This window comes from Odontesthes bonariensis, chromosome 1 (assembly GCF_027942865.1).
Source record: "Odontesthes bonariensis isolate fOdoBon6 chromosome 1, fOdoBon6.hap1, whole genome shotgun sequence".
Taxonomy (NCBI): Eukaryota; Metazoa; Chordata; class Actinopteri; order Atheriniformes; family Atherinopsidae; genus Odontesthes; species Odontesthes bonariensis.
In genome coordinates, this window is record NC_134506.1 from 256678 (window position 1) to 283783 (window position 27106).

Genomic DNA, 27106 nt, shown 5'->3' on the forward strand with positions numbered 1-27106 from the left:
TTTATGTATTTTTAATGCTTCTTCCACTTCTTGCTGCAATGCTTTTATTTTATGTAAAGCACTTTGAACTGTTTGTACGTGAAATGTGCTATATAAATAAATTTGACTCGACTCACCCCTGATGCAGATTGGGTACTGTGCCGTTCTCCTGGTCCGCCTGAAGTCAAAGATTACCTCTTTAGTCTTGGAGATGTTGATGACCAGATCGTTTTCAGCACACCACCCTGCCAGATGTTGGAGCTCCTGTCTGTACCAGGTGTCATCATGATCCACAATGAGGCCAACCATTGTAGTGTCATCTGCAAATTTAACTACAGTGTTGGAGGAGTGGGTGGGGACACAGTCTTGGATGAAGAGGGTGAAGAGGGCTAGACTGAGCACATAGCCCTGTGGAGTACCAGTGTTCATGATTACACTGTTAGATGTCAGGTTCCCCATCCTGACATTCTGAGGTCTGTTGGTCAAGAAGTCCATAGTCCATGAACAGAGTTAGCTGGATAGTCCGAGGTTTGTGGACAAGTTTGTGGACTCCTATTTGCAAACATGATTAGATGCAGACATTTGCCTAATTAGTGATTTAAAATATGAAGACATTGTTTGCACAACTATGAGAAATTTGGTAATCTCAGTCCTGTAATCACACACAAACAGAACAAAAACAGTTTAAATAAAACATCGTTCATATTGCATGTTAAAAATAAGTTGAAAATATATGATCTACATTAAATTTCTCTCCACTGTCTCCTCATACACGCTCAGGACGGGAGATTGGACCGAAGATAAGTTTCGGTGCAATCTCTTGTTTTCCTTATCTAGGAAATTTTTTTTGAACTGGCTCCGTATGTATGAATTGGACTAATTTTGAATTTAATTAATTGGATTATGATTACAATTAATTGAATTCCAATTGGCTTGAATTGCACTGTATTATTGAAGTGCCTCGAGATGACATTTGTTGTAATTTGGCACTATATAAATTAAACTGAATTGAACTGAACTGAATTAAATTAACTGCGTTATATTGCATATTTAAGTGGGCTGCACGGTGGTGTGGTGGTTAGCATAGTCGCCTCTTAGCAAGATGGTTCCGGTTTGATTCCCAGCTGGGGCCTTTCTGTGTGGAGTTGCATGTTCTCCCTGTGTATGCATGGATTCTCTCCAGGTACACCAACTTCCTATAAGAATAAGAAGATATTGCATATTTAAGTCATGTTAACCAAATAAATTCTAGTCTACCACAAATTATTTTGCTTTCCACTTTTGTTAAAGGGAGCAATGTCCTTAGTTGTATGGGACTCGGAGGAGTCATTGAGTTTATGTGCAGTATTTTCAGCCTTTTTAATTTGTACTTTTTTTGTATATCTCTTGTTGCTTCATTTTTTACTGTTAAGAAACAAGGAGAAGTCAATAGAATTTCATTAATAAAAACAATCAAACATGCAAATCTACAACTGAAATTGCAGTAAATGTGCATCGTAACAGAGATGTGCAAATAACAGACTTGGCTTTTCTGCAAGGTTTTCATTTAATTTTTTTCTGAATCATGTAATAGGATGCAGTTGATTGCCCAGGTTTCCTATATGTATTTAGAAAATGTAACTGGTTGTCTGAAAGAGAGACATATTGGTCAATAGTACTCCCTAGAACCCAGTCAAAGAGACTGCAATTAAACAAGAGACATCTGGAAGGTCTTATAGTTCTCCTATGATCCCTCTGATGACCCATTTGCTGCTGAGCTTTAGTGATATCTGAACAGAGTAAGGAGCCAACTGAACATATAAACATATAGCACATCACACTTTATTTGTGGTAGCTATGTGCAGTCATTTAAAGGCTGGATAAAAGTACAAGTCAAGCAATCTCATCTTGTTAGCTCACTTGTTTGTAAACCAGAAAAAGGGTTTTCAGAAAAAATTCAAAAGATCATTAGAACCTTTAGAATATGCTATATAGAAATGAATAATACTGTCTTTGCACAAACATAAATACACATACACACATATACATATATAGACATGTCTGTACGTGTGGTGCTATATGTTTGTTGTGTGTGTCAGAGTCTGGTGCTGTCCCTTTAAGCATTCAGTACAAGCTGTGATTGGACAGATGAGTGAGTGTGATTCAGTCTATACTGCCGTGGTGCTCAACAGCAGCAGGTAGCTTGAGCTCTGAGGTTCCAGTAGAGTAACACTGAGTAGCAGGTAGTGGTAATTACACACTGTCCTACATTAACAGATTGTTATACTCATACATTTTGACTAAAAACAGTATGAGTATAGTGTCTGAGCCTTTGGTTGGGAGCAGTAAGTCCTTGTCTGCTGCCAAGAGACACAAGAGTGTCCGTAAGAACTCCAGGAGGATTTATTCATCCTACCAGGACCACCAGCAAGGGTGAGTGGTGCTCAGGGTCCTTTCATTTGATCAATCTTTTCTAAGGGAATCTGAAAGTCTTTGTGCTTTGTGACTCTAGCTCTTTCTGTCTTACTCTTACTGGCTGTCATCTGTCTGAGCCTTAGTAGGCATCCTGTAGATTATGCAATTAGTCACTTACAAAATCTAATCAGTTACAATCATCAGGGAAAACTGCGGGGAGTTTCCTGCATGATGTTTCGTCAGCATTTCCATATTGGGACATTCTGTGTGGTTGGGACTTGTTATGAATTAGACTGAGATTATTCATCACAAGTGTTTTGTGTCTGGCACAAGCGACTTGTATAGTCTGTTTGTATTGAGTCTGTATATTTATAGAAATCGGTGTTGTTTTTATGCATACATATTAACAATCAGACTTCTGAATTGCTTCATTTTTTGTCTTCATTAAGTTATGCCATGCCACTGCGTGTTTTTCTGTAGCTCTTCAGAAGAGGAAAGTAAAGATGATGAACGGGTGGACAGCAACGACCCAGAGGAAATGTTCCAGAACATTCAGTACCAAAAGGAGATCATCGCTAACATTCGGACTAGACCCTGGCCAATGAGACGCAAGCTCAAAGTGCTAAAGTATACTTTTGTTTAATTGTAACCTCTATGTATATAGATATCTATCTATAGAGTTTACTCTTGCTTTTGTACTTTATTTCCTCTCAAACATACACTCACACACATGCAAACTGTTTATCTGAGAGTGAACCTAATTTGAAACCGAATATTTCTTTTGTGCCAAATCTTCAGCAGCTCACCCACCAACCTGTTTTGCTGTGTAAATTAAATACATCCAAATAAGATGAAACATTTAATAAAAAATAAAAATTAGATGAATAGAAACCTAATACTTATCAAAAGGAAATATTATTTTGTTTAAAGCCTGTCATGAAATTATTTTGCTACTTTTTTTCTCCACATCATTGTTAGTTTTGTTAATATACTATCTTATATTTTAAACCTAACATCTGTGGCTTATTACACAGTATTTGCACACATCAGCCCTGTATTTGTTTCGTGACTGAATCCTTTTAGTCACCGTACCCGGTGTTGGTCTCCAGTAGTTTGTCAGTACCATAACCTGATATCTAATCAATGTATAGGTGTGATATGGAAGATTACTGACTAAATTAAATTATATCAAATTAAAAAATACTTTATTTATCCCAAAAGGAAATCATATAAAGATGGACTATTTTTAAAGATGGACTTTTCAGATTATATTTCTGTTTATATAGCAGAAGTGAAACACAATCTGTTCTGCAGCCTGTATTTACAGTTGGGTTTATTAATGTAGTATTCGGCATTTGTTTTATTAGATGTATATTCGGTGAAAAACCAGAATAAACTACAGAACGTGTAAATTTCACACAGCAAGATTTAAACTGAATTTGTATAATCTATATATTTATAAATACACTTAGATTTTCAGTGTTACATAAACATTCGCCAGGCTATATATACATATTTATTTTGATTAAAGAAAACCTGGACCTTTGATTGTATGCATTTTTATCAGCAGATAAAGAACAAGCTCAGCCAGAAAGCTTCAGTAGATAGAGAGCTTCTATAGAGAGATGTGCTGAGCATGTACCATGGGTAACAGCTTTTATATGGGCAGTTTGTTATTACTGCAGAGGTTTTATTACCATCATCAGGGATGGGTTGCAAGTCTGCGATTTTACACCCAGGCTGAATATGTGCAATTACTCCTGCTGCAACCATAGCCTGCATTTTACATAAATAATTATTTGTTTTCAATATTGAATCTGTAACAAATTAGTATTGTTTAACATTTTTAGTGTAGTATTTTTTTCAAACATTACAATTTCAAAGGTTATGGTGGGGTTTTTTGTGGGTTTTTTCAGGGTCTAGAGTTTGAAACATGTATGATTAGTGTCTACTTTGATGTTAAAACGTGACCCATAGCCTTGAAATGTTAATCTCATTTTCCTATCTTGTGGTCTGTAAAGCTGCAAAACTATTCAACGTGGGGCAAGTCTTCTCTGGCTCATTTTGAAAATGTTCAAATCAAATCAAATCAAATTTATTTGTATAGCACATTTCATGTACAAACAGTTCAAAGTGCTTTACATAAAATAAAAGCATTGCAGCAGGGAGTGCAAGAAGCATTAAAAATACATAAAATAATATAAAGAGAAACAAATAAAATCATTTAAATGAATTTAAAATCAGGCAACAGTCTAGATAAGTTAAAAGATATTTCATGCATAGACACATGAGAAAAGAAATGTCTTTAACCTGGATTTAAAAATGTCTCCATTTGGTGAAAGTTTAATCTCCACTGGCAGTTTGTTCCACTTGTTTGCAGCATAACAGCTAAATGCTGCTTCTCCATGTTTAGTCTGGACTCTGGACTGGACCAGCTGGCCTGAGTCCTTGGATCTAAGAGCTCTGCTGGCTTTATATTCTCTGAACATATCACAGATGTATTTTGGGCCTAAACCATTCTAGGATTTGTAAACCATCAGCAGGCTTTTAAAATCTATTCTGTGACTGACTGGAAGCCAGTGTAAAGATTTTAAAACTGGTGTGATGTGTTCAGTTCTCTTAGTCCGGGTTAAAACTCTAGCAGCAGCGTTCTGGATGAGCTGCAGATGTTTAATGCTCTTTTTGGGAAGTCCAGTTAAAAGAGCATTACAGTAATGGAGTCTGCTGGAGATGAATGCATGGATGAGTTTCTCCTGGTCTGTTTGGGAGAGGAAACCTTTAATTCTGTTGATGTTTCTGAGGTGGTAAAAAGCTGCCTTGGTGACAGCTTTGATGTGGCTGCTGAAAGTCAGATCTGAGTCTATCAACACTCCGAGGTTACCAACTTGGTCAGTGATTGTAAGGTCCCGAGTCTCAAGATATTTACCAACGCTGACCCTCTTCTCTTTGCTACCAAACAGAATGATCTCAGTTTTGTCTTCATTTAATTGTAGAAAATTCTCTCTCATCCAGGTGTTTACTTCCTCCAGACACTGACACAGTACGTCTGCTGGGCTGCAGTCGTCCGGTGACAGAGACACATAAAGTTGTGTATCGTCTGCATAACTGTGATAATTAATGTTAAAATTCTGCAATATCTGACCCAAAGGGAGCATATACAAGTTAAACAGAAGAGGTCCAAGAATTGACCCCTGGGGGACTCCACAAGTCATGGCCACTCGCTCAGATTCATAGCTGCCAATTGTAACAAAATAACTCCGGCCTTCTAAGTAGGACCTGAACCAGTTAAGGACCGCTCCAGAAAGTCCAACCCAGTTTTCCAGCCTGTGCAACAGGATTCTGTGATCTACAGTATCAAACGCAGCACTGAGGTCCAACAGAACCAGGACTGAAACATTACCAGAATCAGTATTCAACCTAATGTCGTTTAACACTTTGACCAGAGCTGTTTCAGTGCTGTGATGACGTCTGAAGCCTGATTGAAACTTATCAAGACTTCCACTTTCATTCAGAAAGTCGTTGAGCTGGTTAAATACAACTTTCTCAATAATCTTAGATATAAAAGAGAGATTAGAGACAGGTCTGTAGTTGTTCATCATAGAGGCATCTAGAGTTCTCTTCTTTAGGAGTGGCTTAATGGCAGCTGTCTTTAGTGACTTGGGAAAAATGCCTGATGCCAGTGAGATGTTAATTATTCGTAGGAGATCACTTTCTACTGAGGTAAAAACAGTTTTTAAAAAGTCGGATGGTATTATGTCCAGAGTGCAAGTTGTTGATTTCAGCTGCCGAACTGTTTCCTGTAGGATTTTTAAATTAACAATATTAAATTGTGACATAACGTCAGAGTTATTTCTAGGTTTTAGACACAGATTAGTTTTCTTGTTTGTCTGTGTTGCGTGAATGTTTTGTCTAATTGTTTGGATTTTTTGGCTAAAAAAGTTGGCAAATTCGTTGCATTTCTCAGTGGAGAGGAGGTCTGGGTTTGACTGTTTAGGAGAGTTGTTGACATTCTTATTAATCATTTCAGATAAATGCAGCTGTCTGGCCTTGCACAGCTCATTGTTATAACTACGCAGGCTTTCTTTGTATAGCTCATAGTGAATCTGAAGCTTTTTTTCCATTCTCTTTTCAGATTTTTGACCGTAGTGGTGTTTCTCCATGGGGTTTTCTGTTTGATCAAGGTGCTCTTGATTCTTATCGGTGCAACAGCTTCCATTACATTAAAAATTTTCAAGTTAAAATGATCCAGCATTCCTTCAACCGACTCTGCGCTCATTGTTGGTAACATAACTATGGCCTCCCTAAACTGAGCACTTGTTTTCTCATTGATGTACCTCTTCTTAACTGAGAAGCTGGTTGTTTGAACATTCTGAGTAATATGTAAATCAAATAAAATACAAAAATGGTCAGACAAGGCCAAATCAGTAACAACAACAGAAGAAATATCAACACCTTTAGAAATGACCAGGTCCAGAATGTGACCTCGAAGGTGGGTAGGTTCTGTTACATGTTGCCACAAACCAAACATGTCCAACACAGAAGAAAATTCTTTGGCAGTACCATCCGTCATATTATCCATGTGAATGTTAAAATCCCCGGTCAAGATAAAATGGTTAAAATCAGTCGAAATAACAGACAATAATTCAGAAAAATCATCAATAAAACTTGCACAGTATCCTGGAGATCTGTAAATGATTAAGAACAGGATTTTAGGAACACCCTTTAAAATAAAACTCAGATATTCAAAAGAAGTGAATTCCCCAAATGAGATATCTTTACACTGGAATTTATCTTTAAATAAGGCAGCCTCCCCCCCACCTTTCCTCCCATTTCGGCATTTATCCATAAAACTAAAGTTTGGGGGGGCTGCTTCATTAAGAACAGTAGCACTTGTGCTCTCTGTTAACCATGTTTCTGTCAGAAAAAGAAAATCTAAATTGTGTGAAATTATGAAGTCATTAACTAACAGTGACTTATTGGACAGAGATCTAATATTAAGTAAGGCTAGCTTTGTGGAGTTTACACTGGTCTCTGATGTATTCTGAGTTGTACGTGGTACCGTTAACAGATTAGATAGATTCACCCAGCAGGTTGACTGTTTTCGATTCCTTCTTTTACTAACTAATACAGGAATCCTATTGGGCCCCAGCTTGTTCTCAGAACAGCTGTCAGAAGTCGGACTTCTATAGCAGGGACCCTGAACACATCATGGCATGGTATCTTTGGTTTGAACAGTGCTATCTTTGTTCTGAACTCTGGATGTTGTGCTGCTCCTTGAACATCCTGCACATCCCCTTGTGTCCTGCTCTGCCAGGACAGATGATGTAAGAGGAGGAGGAGGGGGTGCCCTGCGTTTCTCGGTTGATGGTGGTCGCTGGAGTCCTGGCTGGGATAGAGACATCCTTTTGAGACCTTGGGTGATGTGGAGTAAAGGGTCTGGTGAGGGGGGAGGGCTGGGGGTTGTTTGCCTCGCTGCTGTGTCCTTCAGTCTAATCTGTACAGTCATGTTTGGGTTTGCCGTCCCAACAGCATGATGTAAATGTGCACCAAGTAATCTGCATCCAGTTCGATTGGGATGCACGCCATCAGGTCTGAAACGCTCCTTACAGTTCCAAAAGATATTAAAGTTATCAATGAACTTAATCCCATGGGCGATGCATGCATTTGACAACCATGTGTTCAGGCCAAGAAGTCTGCTGAAAAGTTCAATTCCTTTACCCACAGTAGGAATGGGGCCAGAAATGGAGACCCGGTGTGCTCCATAGTGACACAGTCTCTCCAACAGCAGAGAAAAATCCTTCTTCAGGATCTCAGAGCCACTCTTCCTTCTCAGAATATCAAAAGACCCTGTGTGGACAATGATCCTCGTGCCATCTGGATGAGTAGACAGAATGGTCGGCAAAATATCTATCAGTTCCCTGACTGATGTATCAGAAAAAGTTATATTTTCCGTCTTTGCCATTCTGACATGCTGTGTTATAGAGTCCCCGATTAGAATGGTGTCTATTCCTTTTTGTGTGGAGGTGTCGATCGCTTCTGCAGTCCTCACCTTGGTTGTGGGATTTGGGCTTCTCCTGATGATCTGGTTAGCAATAGGCTGAGGTTTGGGGCCATTTCTTTTGTTTGTCTTCATGTTTGGGTTACATTCATCATCACACACTCTATTTTGAGTCAACGGATCGTATTTATTATGCAATAGAACTTCAGGTGGCGGAGTGAGTGCTGGAGGTTTAGTTTTGGTGCTGGGTTTACCTCTGCGACGGACAACATGAGACCAGATCCTGGCTGGGGTTGATGATTTGGGTTTGGCACCAACACTGTTCCAGTGGGAGATGTCAGTCGGACCGTCCGGTTTGGAAGCTTCACCAGATATTCCAGTGTCATTTGGACACATCCAGGGAAGTGTGTCAGCCAGGTCTGCAGTGTGAGATTCCACATCAGCTGTGATCCCGTGTAGAAAGATCTGAGTTAGTCCTTTGGCACACGAAGGCTCCACAGCCTGCGCAGGAGCTATAATAGAGTCAATAAATTCCTCGTCGTTACGAATGTCTTGGAGCGTTTCAATCCTCTTCTCGAGCTGTGTTATCCTAACAAAGAGTAGCTCACACTCTGTGCAGCTCACTGATACTGCAGGGTTAGGAGACATTTTTTCTGTCCGATTCTCTTTGTAAACAGGAGGGCTAATACCATTTACAAATATACAATTAAAAGAAAAAGAATAAAAGAATAATATTATATCCAAGACTTGTGGAAAGATGTAGAATGATTTAAAAGCGAATAAAGCAATAAGCAGCAGGAGGAAGCAGAGACACGTCTGCACTCTTCAGAAGCAGGAAGCAGACCTGCTTCTGAATGTTAAGCTATTTATCTTTGCATATACTATGAATTATACTGAGATGGCCCAAATACAGTATGACGCTGTATTAACTAGTATACATTGTACACTGCACCAAAACAAGTGTGACCTGATTCTCTAATTTCAGAAACAAACAACATATGTTTCTCAATACTGATATTTTGGACACAACGTCTACCTTGTGATTTGAAAGTGATCAGATTAATTTGTCTTCAAATTTCACCAATCTATCTATAAACATTTATATGACAATGAAATAATCAATATTCATTTAAATAGGACTTTTTTCAAGCAAGTTTCAATTTAGATTGCTTTACAAAGCAGGAGTATCCGGAGAGAACCGTCTTTGAGGTTTTTAGAACCAAAAAAAAAGCCCAACTGTCTTCATTTTTGCTTGGGTTCAAGATTAGAAAATTAGAGGTCGTCGAAGTTCTTATGTCTCCATGATTACCCTGTAGTATGACTAATTGATAAATTTAGTCAGGTCGCACAGATAAATAGAGCTGGATGTCATCAGCGTAAAGTTAATATTTGTTGCCCAAAGGAAGTATGTATAGAGTGAACAGTTCTCAATTCAGAATTCCGTGGAACACCATAATTAACTTTGGCAAGTGAAGGAACATATACAAATTTAAATCTGTTACATAAACAAGACTTCAACCAGTCCAAAGCGTTATCTTTGATTCCAATGATATGTAAAGGTCTTAGTAATGAGATGTTGTGACCAGTGGTCTTAAATCCAGCACTTAGGGAGATCTCAGGGCCAGCACTGAGATAAGCCCATTGTCAGAGGCAACACTGTCAGAGGGCATTAGTAACATGGTGGTATAGTGAACAGTAACAACATTGTGATGGTTGTGATGGGGCTCATCAAAAGTTTACGGGTAATTCCAGCTTTCCATCCGTCCATTTTCATCCGCTTATCCAAGGTCAGGTCGCAGAGGCAACAGGTCCAGGAGAGAAACCCAGACATCCCTCTCCACAGCGACACTCTCGAGCTCCTCCTGGGGGATCCCGAGGCATTACCAGGCCAGAAAGGACATATAATCCCTTCAGCGAGTCCTGGGTCTACCACCGCACCTCCTTCCAGTAGGACATGCCTGGAAAACCTCTAAATGGAGTCACCAAGGAGGCATCCTAACTAGATGCCTGAACTCAGCTGACTCCTTTTGATGCGGAGGAGCAGCGGCTGTACGGATGGCCAAGCTCCTCACCCTATCTGAGGGTGGCTGGCCACCTGGGCTCAGGTGGCTGGCTGAGCCCAGCCACCCTCCAAAGGAAACCTATTTCAGCCGTTTGTATTCGCAATCTTGTTCTTCCGATCACTATCCAGATCTCGTGACCATAGATTGGAACAAAGATGGACCAGTAAATCCTTCTTCACCATGACGGACCAGAGCAGCGCCCTCATTACAGCTGATGAAGCCCGAATCCGTCTGTCCTTCTCTCGCTCCAACCTGGCATCACTTGTGAACAAAATACCCAGATACTTAAACTCCTCCGCCTGAGGCAAGGACTCATCCTCAACCCAGAGAGAGCATTACACCTTTTTCCGGTTGAGAACCATGCCCTCAGATTTGGAAGTTGCCCTTCATCCCAGCCACTTCACACTATGTTCTCACCTTCACACTCACGCTCCTGTGCATTGAAGAGGCGTGTCAGCCAAGACAAATTCAGCTCCTGCACTCACACCTGCTTTCCATCTGCGTTCTTTAAGATGCCTTCATAAGGATCTGCAGGAGCAACCAGTCTTCACCAGATTATTTTCACTGCTAAAGTGGTAATCTGTCTTATTTCCGCGCTCATTTCCTTATGAAACTCACTATGTTCTTACCTTGTTGTCTTGTGCTCCCAGTGTCTGTTCCTCCACTGCACTCTGTATTTCCAAGCTAAAGGATTTAGCTCTCCACTGTGGATTCCCGAGACACCTGACTGCTCACCACCTGCCTGCTCGCTCCACCGTTTACTCAGTACTCTCTTCACCACAGCCAGCATCCTTCCCTCCACTCTGGAAACTTATGAGTCACCTTATGCTCAAACATAGTGTTTGTGATGGACAATCCACGTCTAGGACAGTAGTCCAAAAACAAGACACCACTCGGATTCATATCAGCAAGGCCATTTCTCCCAATCACGCCTCTCCAGGTCACGCCAACATGGGCATTGAAGTCCCCCAGTAAAACAATGGAATCCTGGAGTGGAACCCCCTCCAGGATGCCTCCTAGAGACTCCAAGAAGGCTGGGTAATCTGAACTGCTGTTTTGTGCATATGCACGAACAACAGTCAGAACCCTCCCTCCTGTGAATTGTAGCTGTAGTGAGGGGATCTTCTCGCTCACTGGGGAAAACTGCAATGTGGAGTTGTTTAGACAAGGGCTTGTTAGTATCTCCACACCTGCCTGACGCCTCTCTCCATGGGCAACTCCAGAGTATGAGAGAGTCCAGCCCTTCCCCAGGAGTTTGGTTCTATATCTAGTTGGTACTGCTCCACCTCACAAACCAGCTCAGGATCTTTCCCCACTATGTAGTTGACATTCCATATCCCTAGAGCCAGTTTGCATTGCTGGGGATAAGCACACCCAGGTCCCCACCTTTGCCTGCTGCCCAGCTCACATTGCACCCAACCTCAAATTTCCTAATCTGATCATGTGATCAGATAACAAAATTATTCTTTGCATTGTCTTAAATATATTTTGCAAAAAAAGCAAAGACATCTTTTTCTTTTTTACCCAAACAATTAAAAGGTTTGTTGACTGTTTGAACAGAAAGTTTAAGTGTATCAGAGAGAGGTGTGGTTTACATATTCAGAGACTGGCATTAATGGATTGGAATGTTGGCTTTTTTTAAACTTGACAATAACATAGTTGATGATGTCACACAGCATCGGCATGTGACACAGGTGAACTTTCTGTAGACAACACTGACAGAAAATTCTGTACCTGGTATCCAGTTTTTATTGTTCTTTTCCTATATGCTGTAATATGGACATATAGTATATTGCCACATGACTTTCAGTAATATAGTATTTTTTAAATTTATTACAATAAAAAACATAGACAGAAACTCACAGCCAGCAGCATAATCAAATTATTTTCATCACAAAGCTAAATGATAATGTTGCAGTATTGTTTTTTACAATTGTCAATCAATATAAGCTGTCTTTGTGTATGATTATTGCTGCTCATATGATGGCCTCTTGTACCTTTCCGTGTTCCGGTATGTTGTTTTAACACTATATTATAAAGAGGGTGAGCAGTATTGTCTATTATGTTCATGAACTTGTGCAGCAATCTTCTTTGGACAATCAGCTCCAGAGCAGTCCCCAGCACAGAGACAGCATTCTTTATCAGTTTGTCTAGTTTCTTTGAGTCTATGGGTCTGATGCTGCTGCCCCATCAGACGATTGTAAAGCAGATTTCACATTCCACCACAGACTTATAAAAGATATGCAAAATCTGATGCAGAAATTTAAAGACCTAAGTTACTTTAAGAAATACAGTCTGCTCTGTTGTTTCTTGTAGACAGCGTCAGTGTTGTATTTCCAGTCCAGTCTGCTGTAAACTCCCTGTATTAATCAGGTAGCTCTACCTCTTCAGCTATGATGGAGACATTGTTTGGCTTCTTCCTGATTCTCATAAAATCCAGTCTCATTTCTTTTGTTTGTGTTCAAGAAGAAATGATTGTTCCCTCACCATATCACAAAGCTGCTTTCATTTGTAAACACCACTTTGCATACAACATCTCATAACAGATATAGAAAAGTGTCAAATATACAAGGGAACCCACTCAAGAAGCACAGCTTCCAAACTAAAGCAGAAATGCGATAAAGAGAAAAAGATATTGCTTCTTTTTTTATTATTATTATTCATTCAATTGAATAAAAAGTGACTGATTTATTTTTTTGTTGCATTTTTTAAACTCCCCAGCTTTTCTGGAAGTGGGTTTTGAAGCATACTTAGAAACTTGAGATTTACCTTTCAAAGCAGATTTTTACATGAAAAAATTTAATTTCTAAGATTTGCATCTTGTGGCCTTTAAAGTATTCAGATACATATTTACACATATGAAAATGGCAGTAATCCCATGGAAAGTATTCCTCTACTTGTACAATTTTTTTAATTTACTTTTCAAATGCAATGAATTAGTGCCAAAAGAATCCTAAGACAATAATGATAATAATAATGAAAACCTTGTTCAAAGTGCTTTGTATAAATATGTTTTTATGTAATGGGTTTTGTCCTGTGCGCTTGTTTTCCAGGCAGGCTAGAGAGATTGTCCTACAGTACGAGGGTCGACTGACTAGAACGAGAGGTTATCAGACTGCTGGAGCTGATGTATGTACATAGCAACAATTCAACCTCATTCTCACACACAAAGCTAATCTTCAAGATGAGTTAACTCTGGTCCTAAGTTTTAAATAGATTTGAATGAATTAAAGCTTATTGTATGTTAATTATGAAGGATAATTTGTGGATCTGAACAACTAAAGTGAGCACCACTGTTGGGAATGCAAGCAAATAACAGGCCTATTATTAAATGGTTGCTGGATTCGAATATTTTTGGTAATCTTAGTGGTTCATCTTGAAGGTTAATTGGTTGGTGACATAAAGTGGTTATCCTTTATCAAGGAGTGCCCAAGGCATAATGTGGTATGAACCCATCATTCTCAAATTTTCAGCAGCACAGAGAAATAATGTTAGTTTTTTTCTAGTGGAACACAGATTTTGTCCATGACACTAAAAATAATACACTTATGGTTAGCAATTGTGTCACTGCAATGTTAAATCTTAAACAACAAAAATGTCTCAAATCTGGCTGTTTTATGAAACGGTTTCCTCTAGTGTGTCATTGTAACTTTATTGCAATATGTGAACTAAAAGTTTATTCTAACAGACAACAAGCTCACATCCGCTACTGTGCTATTTCACTGCACTGCAGTAACTTTATGATCAGGGCCTGAATCATAAAGCATGCTGGATTTACTTAGTATAGGCTGCTGAAGTCTAGTTTTACAAAGCTCTTTTCTCTTTTCTTTCCTGTGAACTGAACACACAAGTATTACCTCCTGTATGTATCTGTATGAGTTTCACATACACACATACAGAGAAGCAGATAAATAGACAGACAGAGAGAGGGATAGCTGTGCTGCAATAGAACAGCAGAATTTATAGCCTGTTGTTACAGCTCAGCTTAATTAAAATGTTCAGACCGCTTTGCCCCATTTGAATGAAATTACTTTTAGTGAGCAGTCACATGATGAGTTATTATTAACAATTTAGCTCACAGTTAATTAAAAATCAGAATAATTGGTCCAGCTGACTTCTGTATTAATGATGATCAACTCAGTTCTGATTTCAAAGATTACAGTGAATTACTGAATTACTGTTCAATATTCACACTCAGTTCTCAAGATGACTATGTGGATAATTATTAAAGGAATCGAGACAGAATAATGCAACCCACAGTAATATTTTAAAAAAGAGAAAATGAGTCAACAGTGGTATATTTTTACTCACTTTGATTTTAGAAAAAAAATCAATAATTCTAGAAATAAGAAAACAAATATCTTGTTGATATGCAAAGCATGTCTTAGAGGCAAAGGCAGACGTGTTTTTTTAATACTTGAAAACTCTGTTAGTATCAGTATTCTCTCTGTACCATTTTTTTTAACCGTATCGCCCCTCCCCTGCAGCTGCTGAAAAAGCTTTCACGTCTGCTTTACAACATCGTTGTTCTGTTCATTCCATGGGAAGTAAGGATCAAGAAGATTGAAAGTAAGTCAACTATTACTCAACATAATTAATCAAGTTAATGCCACAAAGACCTAGCCATGATTTTAGTGAAGTAGACCTTCACTAGTATAATATGGTATGTGATGTAAGTACATTACATAAGGGGAAGAGAGAGAAATTAAATACAATTAATATGTGTTAATCCCAGCAGTATATATGTTTTCAATTAAAAAATCTGTATATATACAGTATATATCTAAATATATAGTGATTCCATATCTTCTTAAGGTCACTTTGGATCGGGTGTGGCCTCATATTTTATCTTCCTCCGTTGGTTGTTTGGAATCAACATTGTCCTCACTATCATGACTGGAGCCTTCATTGTCTTACCAGAGGTAAGTAAATTAGTCAATTGGCAATTTCTGATGTAGATATGTAATTACTTTCAATTCACTTTATTTCAATAAGGAATATTTTTAATCTTTATTTTTTGAGTTTTGAATTGATTTAGTACATTGATATCCTATTCTATTTAGGATATTATGAACACTGAACTTACATAACCCTCTTTAGAGAGAGAAAATGTTCTTCTTCTTCTTCTTAATATTCATCACCATCAAAACTGTTTTGCTGGGACAGAAAATTTTGGCAGGTCTGGCCTTTTTCTTCCAGGTACCCTGCCACTATAATCGAACAGTCATTAAGACATGCAAAACCCATATAATGTGTATATAATGCCACTTGATAGATATAAAAGTCTAACTAGTGGTTTCCTTCTATGTAGCTTATTGTTAGCTTTGATGTTAGCTGTAATGTTATATCCTCATTTGTAAGTCGCTTTGGATAAAAGCGTCTGCTAAATGCATAAACATAAACATAAAAGAAATTTTCTTTGGAAATCAAGGAAATTTTGAGGTAACCCCCAAATGTTAGTGTAGCTATCCCTAATGACAGCAAAGTCAAGAAGGACAACAAAAAGCTTGAAAAATACCAAAGACTGAAAGATGAAAACAGTGGTACCAGTGGTAGATTAGATGGGGGGGGGGGTCATGGTTCCTGTAGCAGTCTCTTCACAGCCATGTGGAAGAAGCTGTGTTTAAGTCTGTTGGTGCGGGCTTGCATGACTCAGTCTGCCAGAGGGAAGGCTGGTGAAAAGAGAGTGTCCTGGGTGGGCAGGGTCTTCCCGGATCTTTGCGGCATGTCGGAGGAGAAAGCTCAAGTAAATCTCCTCAAGGCATGGGAGTGGGGAACCAATGATCCCCTGAGCAGTCTTGACGACCCGATGCAGTTATTTCTTCTCAGATGCTGTGCAGCTGGCATACCACAATGTATATCCATAGGTCAGGACACTCTCTATTGTGCAGTGACAAAAGTTTTTCAGCAGAGGTGGAGGCAGTTTGTTCTTCCTCAGTGTTCTCAGAAAAAAGAGATTGTTGGGCCTTTCCAATAATGTGGGTGGTGTTCACAGTGCAACCCAGGTCTTCTGAGATGTGCAGTAGTAGAAACTTTAAATTTGTGATCCACTCCACTTCTTCCCCATTGATACTCAAGGCTGAGTGCAGTGTCGTCGTTGACCTCCGTGTCATGATCTGGCTTGGCTGTGGAGATGTTGTGTTTTTCTGAGTTGTAGGTTGGGCTGAGCAGAGTTCACAGAACACCAGGTCGGAGTCTGGTTGCTGCCTGCTGCTACACCTGTTCGTCATCTCCAGTCATCAAGACTCCTTCTTAAGGAGCAGCAGGAGCACCAGTCTTCACCAGATCGTGAAACCTTTCTAAACCTCTCTACTTCACAGAGTTGTGTTTCCTGCGTCCAGTTCTCTGTCCCTTGCCTGGACCCACTCCCTCCCCAGACACCATTCCCCAGCGGAACTCACTCACCTGGTTACATCTGCCTGCTCACCCTCCTACAACTCCGAATTCATCTCCCAATCAGTCGATCCCAGCTTCACCCCTCCTGTTGATTTTTTCCCTGTAAGAACTGTAAGACCTCTTCATTCCCTATTCGACTTATCCAGACTTAACTCACCTGAACTCACCCTCTCATATTCATCTCTCTGTACAGTTATCCTGCCAAGGTTTTCCCCCCAGCATTTTTCCAGCCCTTCTCCAGTACTCCATTTCCCTTGAATAAACTTGTGTTGCCCTAGTGAAATCTTGCTCTTGAGTCCATCTTTCGTTTTGGCTTTTCACCACCATGACACTCCGGAAGTCATGATTGATTTCTTCAATTAGCCATTAGATTTCTTCTTGATGATTTATTTTGTTTATTTACTTTCTTAAAGTAGAGGTGGTTGTCACGGCACCAGGCTGCCAGTGCGTGGACTTCCTCCCTCTATGGTGCCTCATCATTGTTGTTAATCAGCCCCACTATGGTTGTATTGTCTGGAAATTTGATGAGGGTGTTGGAGCCATGGGTGGCGACGCAGTCATGTGTGTGCAGCGTGTACAAGACTGGACTCAGAAGACAGCCCTGAGGAACACCAGTATTGAGGACGATGGTGGAGGTGCCGATCCTGACATGCTGGGGTCTGTTAGTCAGGAAGTCTTTGATCCACAAACAGAGGGAGGTTCCAAGTTGCAGTGCATGTAGTTTGTTGATCAGACGGCTGGGGCTGATGGAGTTAAATGCCGAGCTGAAGTCAACAAACAGCATCCTGATGTATGTTTTGGGGCTTTCAATATTGGCTGAGAGTGTTGTGGAGGGCGATAGAGATGGCGTCATCTATGGATCTGTTGGACATGTAGGCAAACTGGTGTTGGTCAAAGACGGTTGGAATAATGGCCTTGACATGCTGTAACACCAGTCTCTCCATGCATTTCATGATCATCGATGTCAGAGCCACAGACCGGTAATCATTCAACCCTGTGATGGCAGAGGTTTTGGGCACGGGGATTATGGTGGCAGTTTTCAGGTAGGTGGGGACTGTAGCTTGCTGCAGCGAACGGTTGAAGATGTTACTGAATCCTGCAGCAAGCTGATGGGCACATGATTTCAGCACTCTCTCTGGTACTCCATCTGATCCTGGTGCTTTGCTGATATGGATGCCACGCAGGACTCGCAATACCTGATATTGTTGGATGGTGTGGGGCTGGTCATGCTCTGATGGTGTCAGCTGTATGTCCTCTGTCAGTCTGCTGTTTTCCTCAAAGCAGGAGGAAAAAGCGTTGAGCTGGTCTGGTGTTGGTAGGGGAGGGGGTGTTGTGGCACTGTTTGTAGTCCGTAATGTTCTGGATGCCTTTCCACATGGAGTAGGGGTTGTTTTCCTTGAAATTGGCATCGATCTGCTTTCTACACTTTGTTTTAGCAGCCTTGGTGCCCCTGTTCAGGTCCACTCTAGCCTTCCTGTAGGCCTCCTTGTCTCTTGATCTCAGGGCTGAAGCCAGTGCCATCTTCTTTGGTTTGGTGTGCTGGGGCAGTAGGCTGAGGGCAGCAGACGCCAACAAGATAAACAAGATCATCAGTAAGGCTGGCTCCGTCCTGGGGGTCCAGCGTGACTCTTTGTTGGTGATGTCTGAAAGGAGGATGCTGTGTAAACTGCATAGTATTCTGGACAACACTCACCCTCTCCACCAGGTGCTAACCTCACGTAGAAGCACCTTCAGCAACAGACTCATTCCACCCCTGTGAAAGACTGAACTCCAGGGGAAGTCCTTTCTGCCTGTGGCCATCAGACTGTTTAATTCATCTACCTCATGTCGAGAGAGGTTCAGTGGAAACGCTGCGTCCTGAGGCCAAATGTCACTTTACCCAATACCACTTTATACAATGACACTTTCTCCAGATCACTTTGTTTGTATATATTGTTTTTTTTTTTTTATTGAGGCTGCTAATTTGCACACTGCACATATTGTATTCGGTTACTAATGTTATTTTTTAGTTTAGTTTTAGTTTAGCTTTATTTTCTTTTATTTAATTTTGTTTTATTTAATTTTACTTTAGTACTTTCCCTCTTGTACCATAACTCCTGTCCTGAAAGAGCTCCCATATGGTTTCCTGGCTCTGGAGAAAGAGCAGTTGCCCACCAATCTGAAAGTCGGTGGTTCGACTCCGGCTTCCCTCCGGCTTGCCCAAGGATGTCGAGGTGCAGTGTGGTTTTCGTCCTGGCCGTGGAACAGTGGACCAGCTCTATACCCTCCGCAGGATCCTGGAGGGTGCATGGGAGTTCGCCCAACCGGTCTACATGTGTTTTGTGGACTTGGAGAAGGCGTTCGACCGTGTCCCTCGGGGACTCTTGTGGGGGGTGCTCCAGGAGTATGGAGTGCCGGACTCCTTGATACAGGCTGTTCGGTCCCTGCATGACCGGTGTCAGAGTTTGGTCCGCATTGCCGGCAGTAAGTTGGACATGTTTCCTGTGAGGGTTGGACTCCGTCAGGGCTGCCCTTTGTCACCGATTCTGTTCATAATTTTTATGGACAGAATTTCTAGGCGCAGCCAGGGCGTTGAGGGGGTCCGGTTTGGCGACCTCAGAATCGGGTCTCTGCTTTTTGCGGACGATTTGGGCTCTCCCTTAGAGATAGGGTGAGAAGCTCGGTCATCCGGGAGGGGCTCGGAGTAGAACCGCTGCTCCTCCGCATCCAGAGGAGTCAGATGAGGTGGCTCAGGCATCTAGTGAGAATGCCTCCTGGACGCCTCCCCGGTGAGGTGTTCCGGGCCCGTCCCACTGGGAGGAGGCCCCGGGGAAGACCCAGGACACGTTGGAGAGACTATGTCTCTCGGCTGGCCTGGGAACGCCTCGGGGTCCCCCCAGAAGAGCTGGAGGAAGTGGCCGGGGACAGGGACGTCTGGGTCTCTTTGCTCAAGCTGCTGCCCCCGCGACCCGATCCCCGGACCAGCGGAAGATGATGGATGGATGGATAATTGCTGAGTGATATGCCCATATAAAGTATGCATATATTAACCTTATTGGCCAATGGGCGGTCAGCTTTACAGGAGCTTTTTTATGTAATCACGTGCCTTTTTCGTCCAATACCAGCGAGGCCAGTGAGAGGTCCAGGCACTCTCACAGCGGGGTGCTAATCGCTGAGCCATTAGCACCCCGCTGTGAGAGCCCGCCGCGAGTCGGGTTCGTTTCCGACGATTTTCTCGCTCAACAAACTTAAAGTTTGTCAGCCTGCAAGCGCCCAGGTGCGTCCGAAAATTAGGCAAATTCGCGGATGTTCACTGCCGTCCACAGTGACACAAATCCCTCTTTTCGTGCAGTGTAAGGCCTTGATGAAAAGGTTTGTTAGCAGGAAAAATAAGCAGCACTTAATTGGAAATGACTTGGAAATCATGGTAAGATTTAAAAATAAAAAAAGTTCTTTCATGTCAAAAGCAAAACAGATTTTTACCAACTAATTTCAATTAATTAAAAATATGTGGTGTGGGGACTTCCGGTTACGCAATGTGGTGTTGAGACATGCGTTGTCTTTGCTCCGATAACTTTCAGATTACTTGTAGCTAAATACCCTTTATCGCCATCTACTCTTTGGTTTTTAAGTATATCGTATGATATAGTTGGCTGAAAGTGACAAGAGGATGAGCAAAGGGGGGAGAAGTAGTAAGACGTCGACTCAAACTCCAAATGAGAGTGTGAAAGGTTGTGCTAGCAACATGGCGGATGGCCCTGCATCACCATTAACCACTGAAAGGTTGGTTCAAGAACTTGAAAAACTCAGAAAAACGATGACTGGTGAATTCACATCTCTATTGAATAACTCCCTGGGACCTATATGTTCATCAATCCAGTCGATCGAGGCGACCCTGACGACTCAAGCATCCACCATCAAAGAAATGGAAACTAGCCTATCTGACCATAGCGACCGATCAAAGCGTCAAAACCTCCGAGTGCTTGGACTACCAGAAAACATAGAAGGGAAGGATTCTAGAGATTTTTTGGCTAAAATGCTTTCTACTCTGCTTGGTGGATTACTTTCTGACCCGCCGGAGCTGGATCGCGTTCACAGAAGTCTTCAGCCCAAGCCAAGGCCAGGAGACCCACCACGACCCATTATCGTAAGTTTCCACAGATACATCGAGAAAGAGATTGTGCTCAAATGGGCGAAATCTCATAAGGAAATTTCCTATAACAGTAACAGAATTCGTATCTTCGAAACGTTCAGCATTAAACGAGATCAAAGGGCTTCTCTACAAGCAAGGAGTGAAATTCGGCATGCTGTATCCAGCCCATCTCCGTGTCACGTATGACAACAGAGAACAAATCTTCAACTCGCCTGAAGCCGCCGAAGCATTCTACCAAAAACGCATCCTCTCCTCGGAGAAGTCTACAGTGGAGGAACGCTGAATCATCCAAACAGCAACACTGCTAACTTCAGGTGACGGTTAACACTAGATTTTTGGTAATTTATGTACTCTCGTTTTGGTGATAACATCAATAGAATCGCCCTCGACTAAATCTTGTTAATTTTCTTCCTAAGTCTTCAATCGACTGCCTATCCGGATATTTTTATTTTTATTCTTGCTACAGTTAGCTTAACATGTGTAGCATAGCCTGTACGCTACCTCTGGACGGTTTGCACTAGCCCAACTTGAGGCTTATGTTTAGAGTCGTGCAAGAGTGCTTGCACTGCTTTCGTTTTGATCTTACTTCGTTATTGGGCAACTTTTACTGCTTAGGGTTAGCCTGATAAACCAGCCTAAATGGATTGGATGTCTAATTTAGTCTGGCACCGATCAATGGATACAACGGAACATTGTTGATGAGCACAACCCGTTGTCTTTCAAACCGCGTCTGTGCCTATAGGCCAACGCTCTGACCAATCAGCGCAAATGACTGTGACGTAGTAAGCGCGACAGAAAGCTTTGGTGGGAGGGGACTCTTCCAAAACTGATGCCAAGCACAGATTCTATAATAGGACAGATACGCCACTCACGGTGCATTTCCGGTTTCCAACGAGGCGATTTTGGTTGCAGTTCCACCCTCTTTCCACGTGGGGCGCCCAATTTTGGAGACCAGAATGAATGGAGTCCTATGGAGCTATACGCCCTTTCGTGCCCTTATCTCAAGATATAATTTTTTCTCTAGTAATTCGAATGTTGTTTTCGAAAAAGGGTGTTTAGAAAATACCCATGGCTGAGTTTTAGATTTTTAGAGCCACTCATTTGCTTAAAAAAAGGATTTGAAGTGTATATGACGTCATACATAGCGGGTCGACCAGCCGTCATTAGCACAATGCTAGCGCGTTGTGGACAACAAGAAGCCAACCAGTAAGAAATCAAAGCGATATATGTACTCGTTCAGTAGATTTTTTACTTGAAACCCATGTTGAGCTCTCAGAAACTACATTCAAATCTGAGCGCTCTTGAGGAGACTTAGGTGAAACTGACCATTTGTAGCATCTAGCTCCATAGGGCCCCATTCATTCTGGTCTCCACCGATGCTCCCAGTGGAATTCTGGTGGAACTGCAGCCAAAAAGCCGGTACAATGGGGCTTAATACAGAGTGGCAAGGCTGTTCGTTATAATGGCTGTGTGCCAAGGCTGAATCAAACGAGCACTGTTCCATTGCCGCCGCCATCTTTCTTGTTGTGCTTTCGCTTGTCTATGTTCGCTTCCACTGCCCAACGTCGCACTGCTCTGTCGTCACTCCCTCAAAACCCCGCACCAGAACCCTCTGGCCCGCCCGCGTTGATTCAAAACACATCTCTGCGTTGTGATTGGTTTAGTTGCCATCTGCCAGATTCAGGGCAGTATTTTCAAAATGACAAGTGGATCGAGGCCAGACCCAACCGCAGGCAAAAACATTTTGCCGTCCAGCAGTTGGCGCTGGTTTTCCAGGCTAGCTTAGGGTATAATATAATTACAACATTAGGAGCAGATAACACTACATGAAAAATCGGTTGCATGTACATCAACTATGGCTGCTCGCTGCTTCCTGCAGACGAGCATCAAATGTTTGTACTATGTTCTCAGTTGTTATGTTGGGGTTTTATGTGTGTGTGTGTGGGGGGGGCAATGGGAATGATGTCCTACGTTATTCTTTGCCATTACCCATATTTAAAATTATTATTATTATAATTTATTTATTTATTTATTTTTTTAACTTTTTTTTCTTTCTCCCCTTTCTTCCCATATTCCCACTATACCATGGTCCATTGCTTATGTAAGGGTGCTTTGCGGTTTCCACTCAGTGTGTCAAATTTACAATTATAAATGACGACTAGCAATTTAGCAATGGGCGGATTAAAAGGGCATCATATTAAAGTAATTACCTGGAATGTACCCGGCTTAGGTGGAAAAATTAAATGTTCCAAAGTTTGCTCACACTTAAAGAGCCTTTCTGCAGATGTCGTCTTTCTACAGGAGACACATCTACGTGTGGATGATCACATGAGACTGCGTAAGCCTTGGGTTGGACAAATCTTTCATTCCAATTTTAACAGCAAATCCAGAGGCACGGCAATTTTGATACACAAACGAATCAAGTTCACCCCAGATCACGTACACTGTGACTCAGGTGGTCGATATGTTATAGTTTCAGGTATGCTTTTTCAAACACCCATTGTTTTAGCAAATGTTTATGCCCCCAACTGGGATAGCCCAGACTTTATGTCTACATTTTTCTCACATCTACCAAATTTGGATACCCACAAGTTAATTTTAGGAGGAGACTTCAATTGTGTTACTAATCCTGCTTTTGATCGCTCTCAATCTAAATCAGTCACACCTACTGCAATGTCTAAAACACTATCAGCTTTTATGGATCAAATTGGCTGTGTTGACCCCTGGCGTTTCTTTCACCCTAATGCTAAAGATTTCTCCTATTACTTCACTGTCCATCAGGTCTACTCCCGTATTGATTATTTTTTTTAATCGACAAGGCCCTTCTATCTTCTGTTGGTTCTACACAATACACAGCCATTGTCATTTCTGACCATGCACCCCACATTTTAGACCTTTGTTTCTCATCAAGTTCACACAGACATCAAGGAGGATGGAGGCTTAATTCAGGTTTACTAGCTAATACAGATTTTTGTGACTTTGTTTCCACAAACATAGATTTTTTCCTAGAAACAAACAGGTCTGATCAGGTATCCCCTTCGTTACTATGGGAAACATTAAAAGCGTTTATTCGTGGGGGTATTGTATCTTTTAATGCACATTTAACCCAAAATAGAAGACTGAGACAGCAGGAGCTAATGGACGCAATATTAGATATAGACAGACAACAGGCCTCAATGATTAATCCGGATTTGACGATCAGGCGTCTGCAGCTGCAAACTGAATTTGATTTAATATCAACAGGGAAGGCAGAGTATCTACTAAAACGCACAAGAGCTACTTATTACGAACATGGGGATAAAGCTGGCCGCCTCTTAGCCTCACAACTGAGACGTCAATATGCCTCGCACTTTATACCACAAATCTCTGACTCATCTCAAAACCTGACTACTGACCCATCAACTATAAATTCAGAGTTTTCTTCCTTTTACTCTACGCTCTACAAATCTCAGGCCCCTCTTGACTCCTCAGTTATGGACTCTTTTCTTAATAGCTTAGACATTCCAACTATAAGTGAAGAACTGGCAAAACGTTTAGACGAACCTTTAAGACTGGAAGAAATTACTTCCTGCATGCCTCAAATGCAGAGTAACAAAGCACCAGGCCCAGATGGTTATCCAGTGGAATTCCTTAAGAAATTCTCTAGACAGCTTGCTCCTATACTTTTGGAAATATATAATGATTCTCTAGAACAGGGTGTTTTGCCTCCAACACTCAATCAAGCTTTGATTTCCCTGATATTAAAGAAGGATAAGGACCCTAATTTATGTGGTAGCTACAGACCCATAAGCTTACTTAATACTGACGTAAAGCTGTTGGTAAAAGTGCTGGCGCGCAGACTTGAGACTTGTCTTCCTGGTATCATTTCGTTTGATCGCGTCGAATGGCAATATTTATTTACAGTTCTACCCAAATTTGGTTTTGGCTCCAAATTCATCTCTTGGATTCACCTGTTATACTCTGCCCCTGTAGCTAGTGTCAAAACAAATTCTGAAATTTCTTCTCCCTTCCCTCTCACGCGTGGCACACGTCAGGGATGCCCCCTGTCCCCTTTGCTATTTGCACTGGCCATTGAACCCCTGTCTATAGCCCTTAAAGGCTCTCCAGCATTCTTAGGTATACACAGAGGAGGGATGGAACACAGAGTGTCATTGTATGCCGATGACCTGTTGCTGTATGTGCAAGACCCTGTAAACTGTGCTGGTGAAATTGTGAATCTCCTGAAGACATTTGGTACTTTTTCAGGGTACAAACTGAATATTACTAAAAGTCTTTGTTTCCCTGTAAATCAATCTGCCAAATCGATTGCCCCAGGAGCTCTGCCCTTTTACTTTTCCCCCAATGGTTTCAAATAGTTAGGCATTAATAAATCCCATTCTTTAAATTCCCTACATAAAAATAATTTCATAAAACTGATTGAAAATATAAAATCAGACTTTCTAAGATGGCGCACATTACCCCTCTCACTTGTTGGTCGAATTGAAACCATCAAAATGAATGTTCTACCACGGATACTGTTTCTTTTTCAGACCCTCCCTCTTTTTCTTCCCAAATCATTTTTCAAGTCGCTAGATAGCATTATATCGTCCTTCCTTTGGGCTGGAAAGACTCCTAGGATTCAGAAAAGAATTTTGGAGAGACCCAAACTAGCAGGAGGTTTTGCCTTACCCAACATGTTGTTGTATTATTGGGCCGCTAACATTCAAATGCTTAAATAAAAAATGGTGTCACAGCCCAGATACTGCCTGGTGTGTAATGGAAGCTGACTCTTGTACTTCAACCCTCACTCCTTGCATTGCTTTTTGCACCCCTCCCTATGCGGCACTCCCATTACACTAATAATCCTATTGTTCTCTCCTCACTGAAAATCTGGAAACAGTTCAGAAATCACTATGGATTAAAATCCTCCTCTGTCCTCTCCCCCATATGCAACAATCATCTGTTCTTACCCTCAAGCATAGACAAAACATTTGCATATTGGAAGAGGATGGGCCTGGTCTCTTTTAGTGACCTTTACATAGATGAGACCTTTGGAAACTTTGCCGACCTTGCTGCGAAATTTGGTATTTCAAAACTAGGTCTATTCAGATATTTTCAGTTGCGCAATTTCACCAAAAAGCAATTCACTTCATTTCCCACATTACCTGAAAAAACTTTGTTAGAAAATATCATGTCCTCCTCAATATCACAAAACAGTATTTCTTCAATTTATGGTCTCCTTTCCTCTCAACTTTCTCCTCTTGTAGGACTTAAGGATGTTTGGGAAAAGGAGCTAGGTCTCACACTGGATGAGATCTGGTGGAGAGAAGCTCTACTTAGAATTAACACTACTTGTATTTGTGCACGTATGAGTCTCATTCAATTTAAAGTGGTCTTCAGAATTCACTATACAAGGGCCAGGCTGAAAAAAATATTCCCTGATGCGGATGAATTCTGCATCAGGTGCTATCAATCTCCAGCAGACCATACGCACACTTTTTTCTCCTGCCCCAAACTACAATCTTTCTGGACATCCTTTTTTGATACCCTTTCTATAGTCCTTAATATCACTGTGTCCCCGTGCCCCTTGATTGCTATATTTGGTGTGTCTCCTATTGTGGGTAGATTTACTAGCTACCAAGCTGATGTTATTGCATTCGCTGCCCTGATAGCCAAGCGTCAAATTCTACTACAGTGGAAGAGCCCAAAGCCGCCTAGCACAAATTCTTGGTTGGAAGAGGTGATGTCTTTTTTACACCTAGAAAAAATAAAACATTCTGTCAGAGGAACCCTGAATAAATTTCACAAAACCTGGGACCCCCTCCTTTCTTATATGGACCTGATGAGACAAAAATGTAGCTTTTTGGCTGTCAGACTAGACACTATGTTGTGATGTATGCGAACATCAAACATTGCACATCACCACAAACACACCATCTCCACAGTGAGGCTTGAAGGTATCAGCATATTTCTCTCGGTATGCAGGCTCTGGAAGATTTTTAAAGGTACAGGAAAACATAAATCTAGAAAAATATTGCCAAATCCTAAAGGATAATCTGTCCAAAGTCTGTCCTGGAGGGCCACAGTCCTGCAGGTTTTAGATGTTTCCCTGCTTCAACACACCTGATTCAGATCAATGCATCATTAGCAGGCTGCTGCAGAACT

The 27106-nt window shown here is 41.3% G+C and overlaps 1 protein-coding gene across 1 annotated transcript in view; it reads left to right on the forward strand.

Annotated features, from left to right (window-relative positions):
- Nucleotides 1–2193: 2193 nt before the first annotated feature.
- tmc3 (transmembrane channel like 3) overlaps nt 2194–27106 on the forward strand; it is an 86113-nt gene continuing 61200 nt past the window's right edge. The window contains 5 exon segments of the mRNA XM_075485268.1: nt 2194–2391; nt 2854–3000; nt 13488–13563; nt 14922–15003; nt 15250–15356. Of these exon segments, the coding sequence (XP_075341383.1) occupies nt 2270–2391; nt 2854–3000; nt 13488–13563; nt 14922–15003; nt 15250–15356 (534 nt within the window). The 5' untranslated portion in view covers nt 2194–2269.